Source organism: Mus musculus, chromosome 19, assembly GCF_000001635.26.
Source record: "Mus musculus strain C57BL/6J chromosome 19, GRCm38.p6 C57BL/6J".
Lineage (NCBI taxonomy): Eukaryota > Metazoa > Chordata > Mammalia > Rodentia > Muridae > Mus > Mus musculus.
In genome coordinates this window covers 47,751,347-47,774,480 of record NC_000085.6, presented here as the reverse complement: position 1 = coordinate 47,774,480, position 23,134 = coordinate 47,751,347, and the positions used below count along the sequence as shown (strand labels likewise).

Here is a 23,134-nt window from a genome sequence, read left to right as displayed (position 1 = left end):
TCCGAAACAAATATTTTGTGGACGTTTACTCTGCCATTTGGATTTTAAGATCCACCTGTGAGCCTTGCTTGCTTTTCTGTTGCTATGATAAAATAGCCCGAGGAAATCTGCTTAAGGTCCGAGGGGATTTATTTGGGCTCACAGTTCAAGGCACATGGTGGAGAAGTCAAGGAGAAAGGTGCTTAAAGCCCCTGGTTACATCACATCTGCAGCCGGGAAAATAAGAACAATGAGTGCTTTCTTGGTTTCTCTATCATTTATGTCCACAACGAAAAGGGCTAATGATCCCTAGGGCCCACCTGATGGAAGGTGAGAACTGATTCTAATTAGTCCACTGATCTGGGGACTAACTTGTTTTCTTTTCTTTTCTTTCTCCCCCCCCCCCCCCGCCCCAGAAACCCATGTGTTACCTCAACAAGCTTTATCTGCTTGTTTTAGACCCAAGCCTAGAGGATGGTGACCCCAAGTTTTGATGAGAATCTTTCCACTTCAAATAACCCCCAACCAACACAATTCCCCATAGCCATTTCCAGAAACAAACAAACAAAAAAGTCGTAAATATGTCATCTCAATCAGGCGTTTCTAGTCCACCTTTGGTCATTCAGTTCCCAGATAAAAGACACAAAACCTTTATATTTATGATGAGTCTTTAAAGCACTAAAAACTGGGCAGGAATCTACCTTCTAAGCTACTAATGTCTACTTTTCTATCAATAACCTTGAGTTATAACTTGCTACATTCTTTATGGGCTGCTCTTATTCAGGGTGGCCATCCTTATGGTTAATTCTCACAATCGTTTACCCCAGGCCGTCTTTTCTTCTCTCCACTTCCTCTCTCTTCTCCTCCTGGTCTCTCTTCAGACTTGATGTCTTGCCCAGGAACCAAACCCCCACCTACCTCGATGCTGCCCAGCAATAGGCTGTTGGCATCTTTATTCAACCAATAGTTTTAAATAAAGGAGCAAGGTCACATAGCACCACTTGGTGTGCCTGAGGATTCTCTTGTCCATGGCGGGTGGGGTAGGGGGCAACCAGACATTGGAGGCCAATATTTAGTTTTACAATACAACAGACCAAACCTCAACACAAAAAATTCCTGACCCATTTGCCCGGAGACTTTCTAGGCGAATCCTGTTCTGACACAGCGATACGTTGTTGTTCTTGGTTTTGTCTTTAGATAAATGAATTTCTAAGTAGCAGTCCTTAAACTTCAATGACCACAAACAAGCCCGTGATCCAGATCTTTATCCCAGAGTGTGTTGAGAGAAGCACAACACCTGTTTTATCGTTCAAGTCTTTGCCTGTCACTCTCCTTTCTTATTTCAAAATTCAGATTGCAATGATGATGGAAGAGAATGAAAAGGTGGACATCATTGCAAAACTAGATGAACAGGAGTTTTGCCTGGACGCCGATGAGCTGGAAAGGCTTCATGATGAATGTGAGGAGGAAGTAGCGAAGGTAAGCAAAGGCCTCACTACGCCCCTGAGGAGGCCGTGATAGACAAGACAAGACAAACAACAAGCAAACCCACCATGCTGGGGAAGACTCTCCCCATGGTACTTTCCCAAAGCTCTCATCTTTGGAAGAAACACCAGGCCTGGCTTCAGTGCCCCTGAAGAGAATTACTAACAGCTGGCAGCATAAGCCCAGCTAGCTATTAGCAGATTTGGGGGTAGAGTATGAGTCTCTAGGAGGAGAAGTGGCACCTCCCAGTCCAGGGTCTCAATGCTAAGGAGCCCAGGGCTGTAGTCACCCCAAGCCAATGGGGGGTGGGGGGGTCCCACAATAGTTTCTCTATCTGAACACTGTCCAGGATGCTGAGTCTAAGGGAGTTGATAGAAGAGTTTCAGCAAGGAGAGGGAACACAAGCAGGCTCTGACAACTGGTATGCCAAGGACACATCTTAGCCCTTGATTCAATGAATCAGAAGAAAAAAAGAAAAGAAAAAGTAAATTTATAAGAAAACAAAATAAATGGAAAGGAATGTGGAAAAGTTATTCTGAGAGAGGATTCCTAGCTAGTTTGGAAATAATCCCGCCAACAAAGTGAAATGCAAGGAAGTTTCTAGAAAGGCCCCTGAGGACTAAGGACTGTTGTGGGTCACTTTCATACCGTGCTTCCAGGCAGACTCTTAAATAGGGACAGTTAACTGCTTTTCTATTAAGGGATATCAGCAGATAAAGCCAAAGAAGGCTTATAAAAAGCCTTCACAGGCTTATAAAATTTTGGACAGTAAATAATCTGCTTCCCCAGGTGAGTGTGTATTCTTCTTTACTGTAAACAAAATAATTAGAGGAATAAAGTAAAAATTTGTAGACACGGCCTACAAATGAGCCCTTCAACATGTGTGCGCGCACACAGAGAGAGAGAGAGAGAGAAAGAGAGAGACAGACAGACAGACAGAGAGACAGAGAGACAGACAGAGACAGAGACAGAGACAGAGACAGAGACAGAGAGGACGAGAACTCAGGAAGACATGACTCTTGCTTGACTTGCCTCAGGACTGTCTAGACCAACCATCCTGTATCCCTTACCCCTGGGAGGTGGAGTCTGTCCACACAGCCCCTTCTGGTCATGAATGTGATCTGGTCACCTTTACCGGCATTTGTTTGGACACAGCCGTCTTCAAGGCAGAGAGAATCTTAAGCCTTAGGAAGCATTGGGAAAATAGGGCCGTGTGACCCACAAGTCCGTCACAGTGTAGGGCAGCTCAAAGTGCAGGGGAATCCTGTAAAAGCGCTCCCACCACATGCGCAGCCCTGGCTAACCAGAGACCGACCATAGCGTTGTCTTCCCTTTCATCTTTTTCCTTTTTCCAAGATAAGGAAAGATGTGGAGATGCACAACTTGGCCCAGAGCTACTTAACTGAGCTCATCAAGGAGGAGTGCTGGAACTCCATGGCTGTGAAGGGCCGGGCTCTAAAGGTAAGAGACACACAGCCTCCGACACAGCATCCTGGCCAACGAGGGTGTTCAGAGAAAGCTTGGTCACAGGACTTTTTTAAAAAGTAAAGAAAAGCCACTTAGAACAAAACCTTGCCTCTCCCTCCACTGAAGTCCACCAGGTGTGTCCCCTTCCACCAGGTGTGTCCCCTTCTCCAGGTGTGTCCCCTTCCACCAGATGTGTTCCCGTCTCCAGGTGTGTCCCCTTCTGCCAGGTGTGTCCCCTTCCTTTAGTTCATTCTTCCCCCTGCTCAGCCTCATGCTTTGAAACCAGTGCATTTCCAGGTTGTTCTTAGCACGCTTTCTCTGTCCTCTGTGATGCCCTGAATCCTCCTCTCTGTCCCTTCCACCTCAGAAAGGTTCTTACTCGTGTTCCTCGGAGATAGAAGGTAGACAAAACACTGTTCACCTTTATACCTCCTCTGACCTTCATATGTTCTAAATCGCCCTTCTTTTACCTCTTTATATAGGGTACACACAGGGCAATCAACTGTCAAAGTTGATGCTTATATCCTTCAATAGCTACTAATAGCACCTTTTCTCTAGGTCAGCTGTGCCTCTCCCTACCTATCCCCACTTGGGTGACAAAGTTCACACCCACTGTGAACTTTGTGGGTTCTATCTTCATGGGCTTCTTTGCTATCTTCATGGGCTTCGGTAGCAAGAGTGGCGCATGTGGGGGCCGGCGAGTCTTTGTTGTCCTATGCACTGATGGATGTTTCTCAAAGTCCTTGGCCTCTGTCTATTAACATCTCCATACTACTGTAGTAGCAACACAAAAGGTCAGACTCTTGGGGAAAAGAGAATGTGGGACCATTCTTGAGAATCATGGCTCTACAAAGAACCCTTCACAACAGCCTGCTGTTTTAGGCAATGCCCATAAGAACAGCATTGCATCACTTTATTTCAAAGGTGTCAATTTCACTCATTGCATAATTTCCTTTGGGTTAATTTTGGTGAGAAGAAACATCCCCCCTGTTCCCCCAAGTTGCCACAAGTATAGTAGAAAATTAACCTACTTCATCTTGATTTCCACCCGAGTGTTTTCATATACCCTATGTGGTTGACAACTTTCCCATGAAAGAGCGCACGGAAGAGGAGCTACAGGAGTTGAGTAAAGTTATGCAGCAAAAGAAGACTGAGATTGAGTGTCTTAAGGTACCACCACTTTAAACGTGTGTGTGTGTGTGTGTGTGTGTGTGAGAGAGAGAGAGAGAGAGAGAGAGAGACCGTGTCTGATGTAATTTATTAAAAACTATGCTAGCTAGTTTTATGTCAACTTGACTCAAGCTAGAGCCATCAAAAAAGAAAGGAACCTCAATTGAGAAAATGCTTTCATACGATCCAGCCACAAGGCACTTTTATTTTGAATTAGTGATTGATAAGGGAAGGCCCAACTCATTGTGAGTGGTGCTATCTATGTGCTGGTATCCTAGAGTCCTATAAGAAAGCAGGCTGAGCAAGCCATGAAAAGCAAGCCAGTAAGCTGCATCCTTCCATGGCCTCTGCATCAGCTTTGACCTCCAGGTTCCTGTCCTCTTTGAGTTCCTTTCTGACATCCTTCAGTGATGAACAATGTGGAATTTTAAGCCAAGCAAACCCTTTCCTTCCTAAGTTGCTTTGGTCATGATGTTTTACCTCAGCAATAGAAATCCTAAGGCAATATCCAACATGTGGATTTGTGCTGAGATAAAATTTAATATTAAGTTTGCATTTATATTTGTTGTACACTTTTATTTCTGGCTAATTTGTATACGACATCCTCATGTGATGGTTTTTATATGCTTAGCCCTGGGAGTGGCACTATTAGGAGGTATGGCCCTGTGGGAGTAGGTATGTCACTGTGAATGTGGGCTTTAAGACTCTCATTCTATCTTCTTGGAAGCAGTCTTCTCCTAGCAGCCTTCAGATGAAAATGTAGAACTCTCAGCTCTTCCTGCACCATGCCTGCCTGGATGCTCCCCTGCCCCTTGATGATAATGGACTGAACCTCTAGACCTTTAAGCCAGCCCCAATTAAATGTTGTCCTTATGAGTTGCCTTGGTCATGGTGTCTGTTCACAGCAGGAAAAACCTATATGACAGAAGTTGGTACCAGGAGTGGGATATTGCTGTAGTAGGCCTGAACCATGCTTTTATTTGTAGGAATGTGGATTTTTGGGGGGGACTTTGGAAAGCAGTGGAATGCTTTAAGCGGGGCTTAAAGGGCTATCCTAGTAGGAATATGGAAGACTTTGTTGCTGAGTATGATTTGAACTGTGTAGACCTGGCCCAAGAGGTTTCAGTGGAGAAGAATTTCAGTATGTGGCCTAGGGACTGTCTCTGTGGTATTTTGGTATAGAGTGTGGCTGCTTTTTGCCTTTGTCAGAAGAGTCGGCCTGAATCTAAGGTAAAGATATTTATATTAATTGCATTGACAAAGGAAGTCTCACAAAAGCCTATGGTTAAGTCTCACAAAGAGCATTTTGAGAAAGCATAGCAAGCTTAGAAGGGAAAAATATAAAATATACAAATTAAGTATTAAAGGGGCACTAGGAAGTGAAATGGAGCTAAATCCCATATTCTAGGAAATAACAGATAAGGGCAAGATCCCACCCAGCTAAGTTTATATCTAGACATGGTACTACACACCTTTAATCCCAGGAGACAAAACCAAGCAGATCTCTGAGTTCAAGGTCAACCTTGGACAGAGCAAGTTCTAGGTGAAGAAAAGCTTAAGTCCAAGCATGGTGGAACACACCTTTAATCCCAGCATTCATGAAACAGAGCCATGCAGATCTCTGAGTTCAAGGTCAATCTACAGAGCAAGTTTCAGGACAGCCAAGGTTAGGCAGTGAAGGAGTTGAAAAACAAAGCTAGTGTTAATGTAATAGAGCAAGGGGGCCATGTTCCAGCCCCAGCAAGCAGCAGAACTCAGTAGCTTCTGCTATGTGGCTCTGACTTTAGAATCAAGAGTAGAAGAGACTACTGGGACAATTGATGCTGATTAGTTGGAGCTAAGAATTTGCTGTGATTAAGACGAGACCAGCACCACAAAAGCCCATGGTTAAGTCTCACAAAGAGCATTTTGAGCAAGCATAAGGGGCTTGTTGGAAGTGTTTTCTGAAAATACAAAGAAGCTGTGTTCCAGAGGTAGCCAAGGCTGTATCTCATGCTGCAGCTGAACTTGGTAATGTGTTCAGAGTCACCCAGGTGGCAATGGTTTGAAGGCATGAAGTGGTCATGGAGAACAGCTGAGGCTTGGGAAGAGGAGAGCCCAGGGAAGGCCATTGGTGAAGGTGCAACCTGAGTTGTTGCCATCGACAACCCTGTACTGAAGGAGTCATGCAAAGAAGCTGAGACTTGGCAACATGAAGAGAGCCTGTGAGAGGCCATTGGTGAAGCCTAGTTGCAGCAGAAGATCCTAGTGTATTGGAGATGTCTGTACCATGGGATGGTCACCAAGATCAGCAGCAGCAGTGAAGTAGAGTCAACCAGATCCCAGAGTGCTACAGAGGGCAGAGGAGAAGTGGGGCAAGCCCTTTGGAGGAGTCCAGAAGATTGTGTATGATCCCAGACATTGAAACAAGAAGCTGTAACACTTCACAGGACCAAGGGTCTCTCCTCCAGTGTAGGGAAATGCCAGGGCCAGGAAGCAGGTGTGCGTAGGTTGGTGAGGGGAAGTGGGAGGGGGTTTTCGGAGGGGAAACCAGGAAAGGGGACATTTGAAATGTAAATAAAGTAAATAGCTAATAAAAAAATTAAAATAAAATGTACGTGGTGTTTAAAACTAAAGGAAGAAGGAGAAGGAGGAGGAGGAGAAGGGGGAAGGGGAGGGGGAGGGGGAGGGAAGAAGGAGAAGGAGAAGGAGAAGAAAAAGAAGAAAGAAGAAAAGAAGAAGAAGAAGAAGAAGAAGAAAGAAGAAGAAGAAGAAGAAGAAGAAGAGGAGGAGGAGGAGGAGGAGGAGGAGGAGGAGAAGAAGAAGAAGAAGAAGAAGAAGAAGAAGAAGAAGAAGAAGAAGAAGAAGAAGAAGAAGAAGAAGAAGAAGAAGAAAGAAGAAAAGAAGAAGAAGAAGAAAAGTTGTAACACTGAAGTAGCCTTGGAAAGCTGCTAACAGGGAGTGGAACCAGCCCAGGAAAAAAGCTTTGCTGCAATCAACAACAATGAAAAAGGAGTAGAGATCTTGAAGACTACTTTGACATCAGACATGGAGATGTAGAGTTTGGAGTTTGCCCAGCTTGTTTTCTGTCTTCTTTGGGGATTACAGTTAAGTGATTAAATGAATCTCAGAAGAGACTTTGGACTTTTAATATTGTTGAGACTGTTATAGACTGCAAGGACTTTGGAAGTTAGACTAAATGTACTTTTTTATTATACTATGGCTAGGTTTGGCCCCCATTGACTTATGTGTTTGAACAAACCTATGGGGGCCAGGGAGTGGAATGTGATGGTTTATATATGCTTAGCCCAGGGAGTGGCACTATTAGGATGGCCTTGTTGGAGTAGGTGTGGACTTATTGGAATAGGTGTGTCACTGAGAGCATGGGCTTTAAAACCCTCATCCTAGATGCCTGGAAGCCAGTCTTCTCCTAGCAGCCTTCAGATGAAGATGTAGAATTCTCAGCTCCTCCTGCACCATGCCTGCCTAGATGCTGCCATTTTCCAACCATGATTATAATGGACTGAATCTCTAAACTTGTAAGCTAGCCCCAATTAAATGTTGTCCTTATAAGAGTTGCCTTGGTCATGGTGTCTGTTCACAGCAGTAACACCCTAACTAAGATACCTCATAAGTATATATTATATCCAAATAATAAAAAATGTAGTCTATATCCTATATGTTGATTAGTCTTCAAGTATGAGAATATGCTTTTTAAAACGGAGACAAAGTGCTGTCCATGTTCGGCTCAGAGGTTGTCTTGATCTACATAGCCCTTCTTTGTCTTCTCTCACACTGGGGACCAAGCTTTATGACCATTGACCAAAAACCAAACTGAATCCATGCTGGTGGAATTTATGGTTTTCTTAAAGCAATCCAGACTATAATTTTTAAACAACAGTCTCTGTCAAAGCAATAAAAAAGTGTCCCTTTGTCATAACTTAGTTTTGGCCAGAACTTTGCACCCCTCTTTTTCTAAAACATAAAATGAAGGCATACTTAAATTACATTCTCTAATCCCATGTGAACAAGTTCCCTGATAAAATATGAGGAGAAGATTTTTTTTTTCATGCTTAAGTACCAAGAGAGATTCAGAATACTTACAAGCAGGTGTCATCATTCTGGCACAAAAACATAAATAGTGTGTACTAGCAAGGGTTGCTTTTATTCTTTTGATTTACAGTGAGTCAGTTTCTGAACTCTAATCTCTTTCTGCAGCCATTTCAGCATCCACCATACTGAACCGAACTTCTGGCAAGACAATTTGACCTCTTAAAATGATGGTTGAAACAATTAAATCGCCTGAAAGTTGTCCCCTTGTGGAATTCTACTTGCATAACCCCTGTGTCGTCTTTTTGCCTGTATTTAAGCTCCGGAAAGAGATTGTGGAGGTCCAGGCGACAACCACTATAGCTAAGAAACACCACGAGGAGGAGGAGGAGGAGGAAGAGGATGAAGAAAGGACAATAAAAACTACCAGTCTGCCCAATTACCTGCTTGGTAGTTTGAGCACTGATTTTGGGGCGGACACATCTTTGTTGACAAGCCAACTGGACCTTCATTCCAGAGAGGAGAAAATCAACCAAATTATATTGCTAAAGGTGAGTGAATTTCCTTTTTTTAATTGAAAAAAAAAAAAAAACAAAAATCTATGACATTACTATGACATTACACACAGGGTGCCTTCCAAAGGCACACATTAAAACCGAGCAATAACGGCCAGGTATGGTGGCACACACCTTTTAATTCCAGCACTCGGGAGGCAGAGGCAGGCAGATCTCTGTGAGTTGGAGGCCAGTCTGTTCTGCGGAATAAGTACCATGACAACCAGGGCTCTGCTTCATAGAGAAACCCTGTCTTGAAAAACAAAAAACCAACCAACCAATAAACAAACAAACAAACAAACAAATGCCCTAGCAATAACCAAGTTATATCTCTATATACCTTGAGAAATACATAGATGACTAGCATAGGTTTCTTATAGACAGAGCTAGTGTGCAAAAGTCACTCCAACCCATTCAAACTGGGCTTGATCATACCAAGTTTTCTAGCAAATGTTTTCCCTGACTGTTACAATGGATATTCAGGATAGAACTTTAGTTAGCTCAAAGAAATGCTTTAACTAAAGATCTGTTCATTGGCTATCACTCAGGAATCTGTAAAGTCGGAGAGTGATTGCTCAGCTTTCTGCTTAACTCAGAGAAATGCAATAGCCTCAAAATAAGGTATGAGGTCCCCCTGGCCATAAAATACCACTCCTTGATTTCTGCCAAACGAGTCAGTCTCAGAACACACTTGAAGAAGGCTCTTGAATATTTTTTAAATCACCAACTAAGATAGTAGGTAGTTTGAAATTCCAATAGCTATCCCTGAGCTCAAAGGTCCTTTCGCCTTGTCTTCAGTTACTGCTAGCCTTTCCGTGTTGCTCAGCGCTTGCATCCTGTAGGCTTAGATTTTTCACAACTTACTTTAATAAGGGTTCTTAAATGTTTTAACCTCCCTTCTAGCCCACCAGCCACCAGAGGTAGTAGAAAGAAAAGGTTAATAGGAAAGAGGGGGATGTAGACCTGTTTAGAAATAATTCTTTGGGGCAATTCTAACTTCTTTTTTTTTTTTCAAGACAGGGTTTCTCTATATAGCCTTGGCTGTCCTGGAACTCACTCTGTAGACCAGGCTGGCCTCGAACTCAGAAACCCACCTGTCTCTGCCTCCCAAGTGCTGGGATTAAAGGCATACACCGCCACTTCTCAGCACAATTCTAACTTTTGTTGTTAGGATATCATCAGTTTAGTTCACACGAGTCAGCAGCAGTAACTTGATCCACTTGCAAATACCATTAGTGAATCAGCAATGGCAGTGTGATCCAGAAGAAACAGTGGGAGAAACTGGTAGACTGAACTATGGTTGTAGCATAAACAAGAGTTTGAGTCAGAGTAGCCACTTTTGAGTTGAACCTTTAGTCCTTGAGTTGACTCGGAGTGATCCACTTGATCCTTCTGCCACCATAGTTATTGGCTGACCTAGCCAGTTAACTCCAGTTTCCTCTTCTAATTGAGAGTGATCTAACTCTATAAAGAAGCAGATGGGCCCAGTGGTCCTTCTCTGTAAGGCTCTCTAAATTGCTTCCTACCTCCACATCTCCTCCATCAAGTTTCCAAGAAAAGAAGTGCTGAATCTTGTACATTGCTTTACAAATATTTAATGGTAGATTTTTAAGGACATGCAAAAAAAAAAAGTAGAGAGAATTGTCCAATGAGCTTTCAAGGACCCATAAGTACTTGCCAGCAGACCTGAATATTAAATTACAGCTCACATTTTAGGAAGGAGACCGTTAAGGTGTAACTCTTGCTGCTGCCTTAATTCAAACCTGACTACAAACCACTGTAGATTTTTAAACCCAGAAATGACTCACTGTATACACCAGTCTGGGAAGATGAGTTTGACCTTCTTAAATGATAATTTCTGGAATGATCTTAGGGGTGTATATGAGATTATGTTATCAAAAAGAAGATGTAAGATACGATGTGTTTTCAATAACCTATTGATATTTCAGGATATCATTTACAATATAAAAAGGAATTTCAATAGTGAATTTGATGCTGCCTATAAGCAAAAAGAGATTGAAATTGCACGTGTAAAAGAAAAGAATGTTAGAATTGCAGAAATTATTTCAGACTTGGAATTGGAAGAAACAGTGTGGCAGCCAGTGTTTGAAGACAGTGAGAAACCAGAAAGAGCCCTTGTCGTGGAAGATGATGAGGTACAGGCTAGCCATCTTATCCCTTCTTATCCCATCTTATCCCTCAGGAGATCTTGCCAGCCCGAGTTTGCCCATCCTCTTGTCTGTACTATGAGAAGCAGCTACATCAGGCAGCACTAAGTTTCAGGTAACAGACACAGGTAGCACAGCCTCAACCATAGGAAGGTTTCTTTTACGAATCCCATGGATCCAGGGAAGATTTAAACACCAAACCTAAAGGGACCAGGAGCCCAAGGTTGGGCCATTGTGGGGTGTCCAGAAGACTGTCTGCAGCATTAGTTTGTATGTCTGGGCCATTTAACCTCCTGTGGAGATTTCCATTTTTGCATCTCTTCTACTAAAGAGAAAAGCTCACCTGAGTGACTCTCTTAGTTCCAACTCTAAGTCTTCCCAAGAAAAAGCCACTTGGCCCGAACAGGTACTAAAAGTGGGACCCCAACAGGCTAACGAAGCTGATGGAGATCCAGTTGTTCTCTAGGTCATTTGGCACACGATAGGACCCAAGGAAAGGGGATGGCGCTATAGTCTTCAACGTGTCCCACGGAAGCAGTAGAAGATTAAAAAGCTGAGGTGCTTAAATGGAAACTATATGTCATCTTTTTAAAGTTAAAAACACAGAGAAAATACACAAAGGAAAAACTCTGGTTGTGTGAAATCAACTGATTTGGGGGGGGGGGGCAAAAGATGATCATGTCCAGAAGCAACAATTGTAATCTATATTAGATGCCAGGCACCATTCTATGTGTCCCAGGAGGACCAGAAGGCATGTGTGATTATCCAAGCTTGATCCCATCTCACCGCTAGAGAGGGTGATGTGCAGAGAGGTTAAGCATCTTGTGCATGGTCTCCCAGCTTACGAGTTAGAAGCTGTGTACTGTCTGTTGCCATGCTTCTGAGGACAGTCTCGTCCCCTGGGCACTCTGCTGTTAATCAAGACATTTTTTTCCTTACCTATTGCTGCGAGTCCCGAGTCCTGGAGCAAAGGGACAATGGAGGTCTCACTCTCTGTGGTCCCTGTCATGGTGGACACTTTTGCAATGTTAATGAAACCCCGGCTCTGTTTGGCTTTAGCTCAAAGCCATCCCACGCTCCAGACAGCAGTTGTTTTGTGAAATCTATGAAGCCCCTGCTCTTCCTGGCCCTTGCGCAGGCTCCTCACACCACCACTGGGAATAAAGCCCACAGACCTTTCTGGACTGTTAGTCTCACCTCCTTCTTGTCTAGTGATTTCCCTGTTGCAACCACACATTCTGTTTCATCGTTCCTCGAACACCCCAGGGTCGTAACCTTAAGTCCTTCATTTATTTTTTTAGATATGAGTTAGGAGATACTTCTTCGGATCTTGTACCATTCTGTCTTAATCTAAATAAAATTCCTCTTTGGAGGAGACAGTCCTCGAGAGTTAATAGATAAGTGAGGACCCATTCTTCCAGCACCCTCATTGTAGACCTTATCTTCATCCCACATTAATAACTAGTTGAAAATCTGGGATGTTCCCTTTAACTCCCTTAATACCATTTATCTTTTCCCCAGAATATGGAAGGAAATTTTGGCTTGATTTTTTTTTTTTAAGAAACTTAGCAGGAAACTCTACTTTATCTTTCAGATCTCATTTAAAAAATACATTGCTCCATGGCAAAGAGCCAAAATAAAAGAAGTGGTCTCAACCTATGAAATGGAACGGTTGCAGCAAGCACGGGTACGTGGTTTTGCTCAGATAATACCAAAACCTTTCCCTCATAGAAACATGCCGTGCATCTGCCTCAGGCGGAGATCATTGAGACCTCAGTTGCTATTCCTCTGTTCTCTCCCCAGACCCCCATCACTTCCCAAGTCCCAAATGAATCATTCTAATAGCAGGCAGCTGCCTGACACGTCAGCTCTCTGTTTCAAATGCCTTCTCTGATCCTGGTTCCTTCCCAGATCTCTGATGAACGGCAGAGAGGCCTGATGGATATGATGGGAGGTGTTCTGGAAGTCAAGAAGGAAGACATCTTAAGGATGGTGAGATGCTTTGCCGTCTTTGTGGGAGAGGGAATGGGGCAGAAAGAGCTCCTTAAATCCTTTTGGTTCTCTGTGGAACTCAGTTTTAGAAATTCTACAGCCTAGAGAGACACAACAGTGGGCTAATGAGAAACTTGCCTTCTGTTATCACATACACTCACTCACTATCACCAGGAGGAGGAGAGAAAAGGAGGAGGAGGAAGAGGAGGAGGAGAGAGGGGAGGAGGAAGAAGAGAATGAAGGAGAGGAAGAGGAGGGGGAGGGAGAGGAGGAGGAAGAAGAGAAAGAGAAGGAGGAGGAGGAGGAGGAGAACAAGTACAAGAAGAAAACAACAACAATGAAAGGAAATTAGCATCCCAGCTCTCAGGAGGCAGAGGCAGGCAGATTTCTGAGTCCGAGGCCAGCCTGGTCTACACAGTGAGTTCCAGGACAGCCAGGGCTACACAGAGAAACCCTGTCGAGAGAGAGAGAGAGAGAGAGAGAGAGAGAGAGAGAGAGAGAGGAGAGAGAAAGGAAATTAGCACAAACAAGCAAGCATAGTGAACCTTGCTTCACCTTCAGTTGTTCAGATGTGAGATTCCAGGTTTTCCTGAAGTTCTAGTTGAGAAGATACCAACATGCATCCCATCCTGTCCTCTCCTTGTATCTCCAGGTGATCCCTCAACCACCTTTCATGGCGAAAGCTGATGCTCTGTGGAGTGAAGATGAAAGGAAGCAATTCAAAGAGTACGAGAAAAAAGTCAAGGAGCTGAATGAAGAGAGAGACAAGTACAGAAAGGTAGGACAGAAAATTAATGTAACTTCTCTAGATTCTCTAGGTCATTTTCTTCCTAATATGCCCTTTCATAGCTTAGGGATAGTGATTTGACTTAAACTCTCTTGAGAACTTAGAGAGGTCAGGAGAGATAAGATTGAAGAGTGGGGACATTTTATTTTTAAAAGAAATACATAATAGGTTTTTTTTTATTTTATTAGATATTTTCTTCATTTACATTTCAAATGTTATCCTGAAAGTCCCCTATACACTTCCCCCACCCTGCTCCCCTACCCACCCACTCCCGCTTCCTGGCCCTGACATTCCCCTGTACTGGGGCATATAATCTTTGTAAGACCAAGGGCCTCTCCCCCAATAATGGCCGACTAGGCTATCTTCTGCTACATATGCATCTAGAGACACGAGCTCTGGAGGTACTGGTTAGTTCATATTGTTGTTCCACTTATAGGGTTGCAGACCCCTTCAGCTCCTTGGGTATTTTCTCTAGCTCCTCCACTGGGGGCCCTGTATTCCATCCAATAGATGACTGTGAGCATCCACTTCTGTATTTGCCAGGCACTGGCATAGCCTCACAAGAGAGAGCTATATCAGAGTCCTATTAGCAAAATCGTGCTGGCATATGCAATAGTGTCTCCATTTGGTGGTTGATTATGGGGCAGTCTCTGCATGATCCATCCTTCTGTCTCAGCTCCAAACTTTGTCTCTGTAACTCCTTCCATGGGTATTTTGTTCCCCATTCTAAGGAGGAACGAAGTATCCACACTTTGGTCTTCCTTCTTCTTGAATTTCATGTGTTTTGCAAATTGTATCTTGAGTATTCTAAGTTTCTGGGCTAATATCCACTTATCAGTGAGTGCGTATCATGTGAGTTCTTTTGTGATTGGGTTACCTCACTCAGGATGATATCCTCCAGATCCATCCATTTGCCTAAGAATTTCATAAATTTATTGTTTTTAATAGCTGAGTAGTACTCCATTGTGTAAATGTACCACATTTTCTGTATCCATTCTTCTGTTGAGGGGCATCTGGGTTCTTTCCAGCTTCTGGCTATTATAAATAAGGCTGCTATGAACATAGTGGAGCATGTGTCCTTCTTACCAGTTGGGACATCTTCTGGATATATGCCCAGGAGAGGTATTGCTGGATCTTCTGGATCTATGTCCAATTTTCTGAGGAACCACCAGACTGATTTCCAGAGTGGTTGTACAAGCTTGCAACCCCACCAGCAATGGAAGAGTGTTCCTCTTTCTTCACATCCTCGCCAGCATCTGCTGTCACCTGAGTTTTTTATCTTAGCCATTCTGACTGGTGTGAGATGGAATCTCAGGGTTGTTTTGATTTGCATTTCCCTGATGATTAAGGATGTAGAACATTTTTTCAGGTGCTTCTCAGCCATTCGGTGTTCCTCAGTTGAGAATTCTTTGTTTAGCTCTGAGCCCCATTTCTAATGGGGTTATCTGATTTTCTGGAGTTCATCTTCTTGAGTTCTTTGCATATATTGGATATTAATCCCCTAACTGATTTAGGATTGGTAAAAATCCTTTCCCAATCTGTTGGTGGCCTTTTTGTCTTATTGACAGTGTCTTTTGCCTTACAGAAGCTTTGCAATTTTATGAGGTCCCATTTGTCGATTCTCGATCTTACAGCACAAGCCATTGCTGTTCTGTTCAGGAATTTTTCCCCTGTGCCCATATCTTTGAGGCTTTTCCCCACTGTCTCCTCTATAAGTTTTAGTGTCTCTGGTTTTATGTGGAGTTCCTTGATCCACTTAGACTTAAGCTTTGTACAAGGAGATAAGAATGGATCACTTTGCATTCTTCTACATGATAACCGACAGTTGAGCCAGCACCATTTGTTGAAAATGCTGTCTTTTTTCCACTGGATGGTTTTAGCTCCCTTGTCAAAGATCAAGTGACCATAGGTGTGTGGGTTCATTTCTGAGTCTTCAATTCTATTCCATTGATCTATCTGTCGCTGTACCAGTACCATGCAGTTTTTATCACAATTGCTCTGTAGTACAGCTTTAGGTCAGGCATGGTGATTCCACCAGAGGTTCTTTTATTGTTGAGAAGAGTTTTTGCTATCCTAGGTTTTTTGTTATTTCAGATGAATTTGCAAATTGCCCTTTCTAATTCGTTGAAGAATTGAGTTGGAATTTTGATGGGGATTGCATTGAATCTGTAGATTGCTTTTGGCAAGATAGCCATTTTTACTATATTAATCCTGCCAATCCATGAGCATGGGAGATCTTTCCATCTTCTGAGATCTTCTTCGATTTCTTTCTTCAGAGACTTGAAGTTCTTATCATACAGATCTTTCACTTCCTTAGTTATAGTCACACCAAGGTATTTTATATTATTTGTGACTATTGTGAAGGGTGTTGTTTCCCCAATTTCTTTCTCAGCCTGTTTATCCTTTGTGTAGAGAAAGGCCACTAATTTGTTTGAGTTAATTTTATATCCAGCTACTGCACTGAAGCTGTTTATCAGGTTTAGGAGTTCTTTGGTGGAATTTTTAGGGTCATTTATATATATGCTATCATATCATGTGCAAATAGTGATATTTTAACTTCTTCCTTTCCAATTTGTATCCCCTTTTGTTGTCTAATTGCTCTGGCTAGGACTTCAAGTATTATATTGACTAGGTAGGGAGAAAGTGGGCAACCTTGTCTAGTCCCAAATTTTAGTGGGATTGATTCAAGTTTCTCTCCATTTAGTTCGATGTTGGCTACTGGTTTGCTGAATATTGCTTTTATTATGTTTAGGTATGGGCCTTAAATTCCTGATCTTTCCAAGACTTTTATCATGAATGGGTGTTGGATTTTGTCAAATGCTTTCTTAGCATCTTACGAGATGATCATGTGGTTTTTGTCTTTGAGTTTGTTTATATAATGGATTACATTGATGGATTTCCGTATATTAAACCATCCCTGCATCCCTGGGATGAAGCCTACTTGATCATGATGGATGATCGTTTTGATGTGTTCTTGGATTCGGTTTGCAAGGATTTTATTGAGTATTTTTTTAAAGTCCTTACTAATGTTAACCCTTTCCACAATGTTACCATTCATTTGATAATTTGTTCTTTCTTCATATGTTTAAGGAACGCCTATTACAGCACATGCAAGACATTACCAAGGCTTGCGATGTCAGGATTTGAGGGGAGAAAAATACAGTCAGCATGACACACAGATCAGTTCTTGCTTAAGGTTTTTGTAATATAGTCCTATTTTATGTTCTTCCAGCTCAAAGAAGCAACATGCCTGCATTAAAATATCTTACATGTGTAGGTAATGTTCTGCCTTGCTCTCCTTGGCTTTCTCAGCTTGCTTTCCACACAACCCAGGACCACTGGCCCAGGGTGGCACCATCCATAGCCCGAGGGGCCATCCCACATCAGTCAGTAATCAAGGAAAACGCCCCACAGGCTTGTCAGTGTGGTGAGACAACTCCTCGCTCATCCACATTTCCTAGATGAGTCTAGCTTACAGCATGTTGACAGACAGCTAACGGGCAGGTGTTCTGTCTCCTCAGCTCCCATGCTGTGAACAAAGATGACAAAACAAAAACACAAAATACTGGTTAACTTTAACCTCAGTTGGATTTTTTCTTTTTTTAAGAAAAGCTTTTCTGTATTGGTTTTTGGTTTTGCTCAACTTGGTGCTCTCACAATGAATCTACTCCCAGATGATCTTGTTTCATTACACACACACACACACACACATCTTCTTCTTCTTCTTCCCTAACACTGGTCACTGGACTACTTTCTCAGTCATGTAAAATCAAGTTCAGCAGACTGAAGAGAAGGCTCCATGGTTAAGAATGCTTACTGCTCAATCATGAGGGTAGGAGCTCAGATCCCAACATCTGTATCAGGCTATCCGCAATGCTTGTACCTAGCTGCAAGGGATCCAACACTCTCTTCCGGCCTCCACGTGCACCTGCCCATATGTGTATATTCATACACACACACTTTTAAATTAAATATCAAAACAAAATAGGTAATATAAAAAGTTCCAAGTTATTCAAAAAATAGGAGGGGAAACATTTTTCAGGGCCAAATTGTATGTCTGTTAATTACTATCTGTAGTCAGAATTTTCTGGGAAGAGTTGCTACAGCTTGATTTATTAGGCCTGCTTGATTAGTGATCGTGTTAACATGATCTTTCTTCAGTGTAATTCCTAAAGCAAACCTCAGGCTGGGGAGATGGCTCAGCGTACTGCAGAGTGCTTGCTGTACCAGGGTGAGCACCTGAGTTCAGATTCTTAGATCTGACTTTGAGAGAACCAGGCATGGCTGTGCATGCCTGCATCCCCAGGGCTCGGGCATGGGGATGGGGAGACAGGCAGATCCTGAAGGCCCACTGGCCAGCCAGCCTAGCCTAGCCTAGATGGGGAGTTTCAGGTTTAGTGGTCTTAAGAGAATAAAGGAGGGAGAAGGATGAAGAACACTTAATATCCTCCTCTGATCTCCACACCTGTGTGTACACGAACATGTACACACAGAGAGAGAGAGAGAGAGAGAGAGAGAGAGAGAGAGAGAGAGAGAGAAAGAGAAAGAGAGAGAGAGAGAAAGACAGAGGGAGGGGGGAACAAAATGAAAAAATGAAATAAAAACTTCCAAACACACAGTATTTTAGATGGGTCCAGGTAGTACCCCCCTGCCTTACCCCTGCTTTTTCTATGCGACAAAGCACGAATGCCAATTGTGACAAGCGTTTGATTATCGCCTCCCGTTTAGTCTTTAGAAGCGGAGCTGAAGAAACTTCAAAATTCTATTCAAGAGAGCACGCAGAACTTTGACGACCATCTGAAGAGACTCTTTGAAAGGAGAGTGAAGGCAGAAATGGTCATCAACCAGGTAAAGGAAGCTTTCGCTTCTGTATCTTGTCCTTTTAAGTAGCCTGTGGGACATGAAACCGTCTTAGGAAGCTGAGCGGCGCACCCTCCTGGTGCGGAGGCTCGCCTGGGGCTGCTAGGCTTGCTCTGTTCTGCTGACTTCTCCAGCGCCCTGAGAAGTTGCAGCTTTCGGGAATGGGAGGAGCTCCTGAGAGGTTCTGAGAGAGGTGACGATGAAGGAGCTGCTTTCTCTTGGAATGACGGAATGCTCCAACCTTGGCTGTGGTAGCGGCTACCTAGCTGCGTGCTCGCGGCAGAGCCTCAGACTATACACTGCTTGTGGCGGAATGCACGGTGTGCCGGAAATGCTTCGGTAAAGCGGCTTTTTTTTTTTTTAAGACATGCTTAGAATATCTTCTGGTACAAATAATGGGATGGGGGATCAGACTGCTTGGCAATGTCCACAGGATTCAGCAGCTACTGTCATTCCTCCTCTAAGGGACAACATCTAAGAATCAAAAACCAGCCAGGCGTGGTGGCGCACGCCTTTAATCCCAGCACTTGGAAGGCAGAGGCAGGCAGATTTCTGAGTTTGAAGCCAGCCTGGTTTACAAAGTGAGTTCCAGGACAGCCAGGGCTATACAGAGAAACCCTGTCTCGAAAAACCAAAAAAAAAAAAAAAAAATCAAAAACAAAGGTTTGGGGCAGAACGCTTGCAATTTGTTGAAACTCATCAAGTCCTTCCAGACTCAGAAGTCGATGACGTTTTAAGAAGAGAACGCCAGTTGCTCACTGTCTTGGTTTCCTTTTCTGTTGCTGCAGTAAAATAATCTGCCAAAAGCAACTTTCGGGAGGAGGAGCTTACTGTAGCTCAGAGTTTTAAGTTTCACCCATCGTACAGGGAAGTCCAGGCCTCCGCACTGGGCTCCTGATGTGCAGTCAGAAGCGCAGTGGAGGTCTGTGTACTGCCCACGTCTCTTCCTGCTTTTATATAGTCTGTGATTCCCCTGCCCAGAAAGTGATCCTGACCACAATCAAGATGGGTCTTCCCCCATACATTAATCCAGATGATTCTCCACACCATGCCCAGAGGTCCTGTCTTAGGTAGGCTTTTATTGCTGTGAGCAGACACCATGACCAAGGAAAGCAACTCTTTTTTTTTGTTTGTTTTTTGTTTTTTGTTTTTTGAGACAGGGTTTTGCTGCATAGCCCTGGCTGTCCTGGAACTCACTTTGTAGACCAGGCTGGCCTCGAACTGGGAAATCCACCTGCCTCTGCCTCCTCTGCCTCTGCCTCTGCCTCTGCCTCTGCCTCTGCCTCTGCCTCTGCCTCTGCCTCCTGCCTCTGCCTCCTGCCTCTGCCTCCTGCCTCTGCCTCTGCCTCTCTGCCTCTGCCTCTCTGCCTCTGCCTCTCTGCCTCTGCCTCTCTGCCTCTGCCTCTCTGCCTCTGCCTCTCTGCCTCTGCCTCTCTGCCTCTGCCTCTCTGCCTCTGCCTCTCTGCCTCTGCCTCTGCCTCTGCCTCTGCCTCTGCCTCTGCCTCTGCCTCTGCCTCTGCCTCTGCCTCTGCCTCTGCCTCTGCCTCTGCCTCTGCCTCTGCCTCCTGAGTGCTGGGATCAAAGGCATGCGCCACCATGCCCAGCGGAAAGCAACTCTTATAAGGACAACATTTAATTGGGGCTGGTTTACAGGTTCAGAGGTTCAGTCCATGATCATCAAGGCAGGAGCATGGCAGTATCCAGGCAGGCATGGTGCAGAAGGAGCTAGCTGAGAGTTCTGTGAAGCTGAAGGCCGCTAGCAGATACTGGCTTCCAGGCAACTAGGATGGGGTGGTAAAACCCACACCCACGGTAACACACCTACTCCAACAAGGCCATACCTACTCTCATAGGGCCGCACCTAATAGTGCCACTCCCTAGGCTGAGCAAATACAAACCATAACAGGCCCCTCCTCCTCTGAATTTAACAGTCAATAGCAACCACCTATCACCTGCAGATACCGACAACAGGGGCATTGCCCTCAAGCTGATAAACTATCTAGTATTGATTCTGACTTTCCTGTACAAACTATACCCCTGACAGCAAAATTATAAAGAGGCACATTTCTTTCTAAGCTATTGGCCTCTCAGCATATTTCAATTAGTAAATTTTTAAAAAGTGAGAACAGATAATGAGCATTTTTGCAACTGTCAGTAGATTTACTAGGCTTGTGCTTCGAGCATCCAGAGCTACAAACATCCCCCCAAAGACAATGCAACATCATGTGTGCCCTGACCAGAGAACACGGATGCACCCACAGTTTTGCCAAAAGGCTCCAACCAAAGTCTGGCTTGGCCTCTGGATTCAGAGGGCAATTTTCAAGGACTAAAAGGGACTTAGGACCTTTATAAACTGTGGTTCAAGTAAACACCTGGAGAGACACAAACCCTGTCTACAGACTGCTGATTGCTGACAATAAGAGAACATGAGAATGTGACAAAATATTGTTAATGACAAGCAATGCCACTATGCCAGGGCTTCTCACTAAGAGAGAATGACAGAAACACGGGAGCTGGTCATTGTTGAACTCAAAACTCTGGCTGCTACTGGGGCTGGGCGTCTGGTGACACCTGGATTCTGTGCAGGCAAAATTGATTATTTTTTTTAACTGAATGGTAATGACAGGTACATTGGGCTGCATAGTAGCTCATTAAATAATGCACTTGTGTTAAGTGTTCCTCTGTGTCTGTATTTCACTCACAGTGACATGAGAAGTGAGGTAAAATAACCAAATGCTGTTGTAGAAGGTCCCCATTTGACTTTTCTTTCAGGCATTCATTTAAGGCATCCTTGTCTCATAAGCTCATAAGTTTGATGGGTGTCAAGTCTATGCCCATCTATGGGAAGTTCTCTCTCAGCTGGGGATGCTGAACTTCAGCACTTCTCCTCCTCCTCCTCCTCCTCCTATCTCCACAGGAGGAACTGAAAATAAACAACATTATATTTTCGTTGCTGCTGGATGAAGAACTCAGCTCCAGGGAACAGTTCCTGAACAACTACCTTTTGAAGAAACAGGAGGAGAAAGTAAGTACAGGACCCTGGGGCATCTGCACCCCTTGTTTAGGCACAGATCCCACGCGGGGGCCCCATCTGATAAGAATCTTCAACACCACTCTAATCAAGTACACTCAGGAGACAAGAGGCTTGCTTTTAAGAAAAGGCAAGTAGGGACCATTACAATAATATTTGGCTAGTTCACCTCATAGTTTTTTCTGTTCAGCCATGCTCCAGGACAGCCAGGGCTACACGGAGAAACGCGCACACACACACACGCACACACGCACACACACACACCCCTCTCAAAATACAGTGATTAATCATGGACCGGCTGTAGACCTTGATCAAGACATGCAACCTTTGAAGCTGCTTGCTGGACATTCTCCGGGGAAAGTCACCCTCTATGGGCCATGTGGTCCAAGTGTCACTGAATATAGAAATAATAAACTTAGAATGAGAATGTTCATATTCACGATCATAGTATAAACGTGAATAGATCAGATTTGTTAAAGAGATAATGGGGATCAATGCTAATTATCAATGCGTGTTTCAATGGGTGTCACCCTACATTGATAGTGTTAACTAAGCACATTACCAACACATTTACTACATCATAAACAACATATGTTACTCTCTTTAAGAGTCCGTTTATATGGCCAGGTGTGGTGGTGCACACCTTTAATCCCAGCACTCAAAAGGCAGATCCCTGAGACTAGCCTGAGCTACATAGTGAATTCCAGGACAGCCTCATAGAGAGAGACCCTGTTAAAAAAAATAGAAGAAGAGCAAGTTTGTTTATAACATATGCCAAGAACTTTACCAGGCAATGTAGGACATGTCTCTAATCCAGCGCTATAGGAAGGCCACAAGGTAAAGACCAGCCTGAGCCACATAACAAGCCTATGTCTGAAATATAACAATCTTGCAGGCTACTTAGACATCTTTAACAGAGGAGGAGGAGGCCATTTCAGAGACACTGGATGAATCCTGTGAGGTCTCTTCTTCTTCTAGAGTCACCCATAGCTTTGTTTGCCTTGAGAACTCTCCAGTCCCAGTTAACTATCTGCCATTGCCGTAGACCAAGACTGCAGAAGCCATCCAGAAGGCGAGAGAAGATCTGGACGTATTCAAGGAGCACCATGACATGTTAGTGGCAGAGGACAAAGTGAGTCACGGGCACATCCACTGGGCAATGCAGAGTCGTTGCACTTGGGATGGGCAGGAGAGGCTGAGCAGGACAGAAGTCAGTTTCCTCGTGGATCGCTCTCCTTCTGTCCCCTTCCATTAGGAATGAATTTCATCCTGGGTTAGAAGGAATTTTTGCAAACTTCTCTAGGTTAAGCTTTTTCTTGAGAGGGGGAAATATATGTTAGAGAAATCATCATGTTTAGGGTTCTCAAACTTGGGGTTGTGGAGCCCATGCGATCCCCATAAAATCAACTTAGCAGTAAGCCAGCACTTTATAACAGAGGCAAAAGCTTGACTAACACAAAGACAATGGGGTAAAATGAAGTGGGAAGGAACACGGCAAAGTGGACAGAACAAAAACGTGTGTGTTTCCTGAGTAAATATTACTGGGGGACACTTCTAGGTGGCTTTTGATATAAAATAGCACTTCTAACTGGCATGCTCCCTAGGAACAAAT

At 43.8% G+C, this 23,134-nt stretch overlaps 1 protein-coding gene and 1 non-coding gene across 9 annotated transcripts in view; both read left to right on the top strand.

Moving 5' to 3' along the window:
- Cfap43 (cilia and flagella associated protein 43) overlaps positions 1–23,134 on the top strand; it is a 100,598-nt gene that overhangs the window by 62,974 nt on the left and 14,490 nt on the right. For 7 of the 8 annotated variants that reach the window (XR_003952732.1, XR_001782551.2, NM_027559.2 and 4 more), the window contains 11 exons: positions 1,333–1,458; positions 2,821–2,925; positions 3,985–4,101; positions 8,451–8,681; positions 10,634–10,840; positions 12,447–12,539; positions 12,764–12,844; positions 13,497–13,622; positions 18,360–18,479; positions 21,409–21,516; positions 22,568–22,654. Coding sequence is in view for 6 of the 8 variants with exons in the window: in NM_027559.2 (NP_081835.2) it covers positions 1,333–1,458; positions 2,821–2,925; positions 3,985–4,101; positions 8,451–8,681; positions 10,634–10,840; positions 12,447–12,539; positions 12,764–12,844; positions 13,497–13,622; positions 18,360–18,479; positions 21,409–21,516; positions 22,568–22,654 (1,401 nt within the window). In the remaining 2 variants the exon portion in view is untranslated. The remainder of the gene's footprint in view (positions 1–1,332; positions 1,459–2,820; positions 2,926–3,984; positions 4,102–8,450; positions 8,682–10,633; positions 10,841–12,446; positions 12,540–12,763; positions 12,845–13,496; positions 13,623–18,359; positions 18,480–21,408; positions 21,517–22,567; positions 22,655–23,134) is intronic. The other variant, XM_006526532.4, reaches the window with a different exon arrangement.
- Positions 19,324–19,459, top strand: Mir8090 (microRNA 8090). The gene has a single exon (NR_106165.1). It is a non-coding gene; the product is annotated as a microRNA 8090 (primary transcript).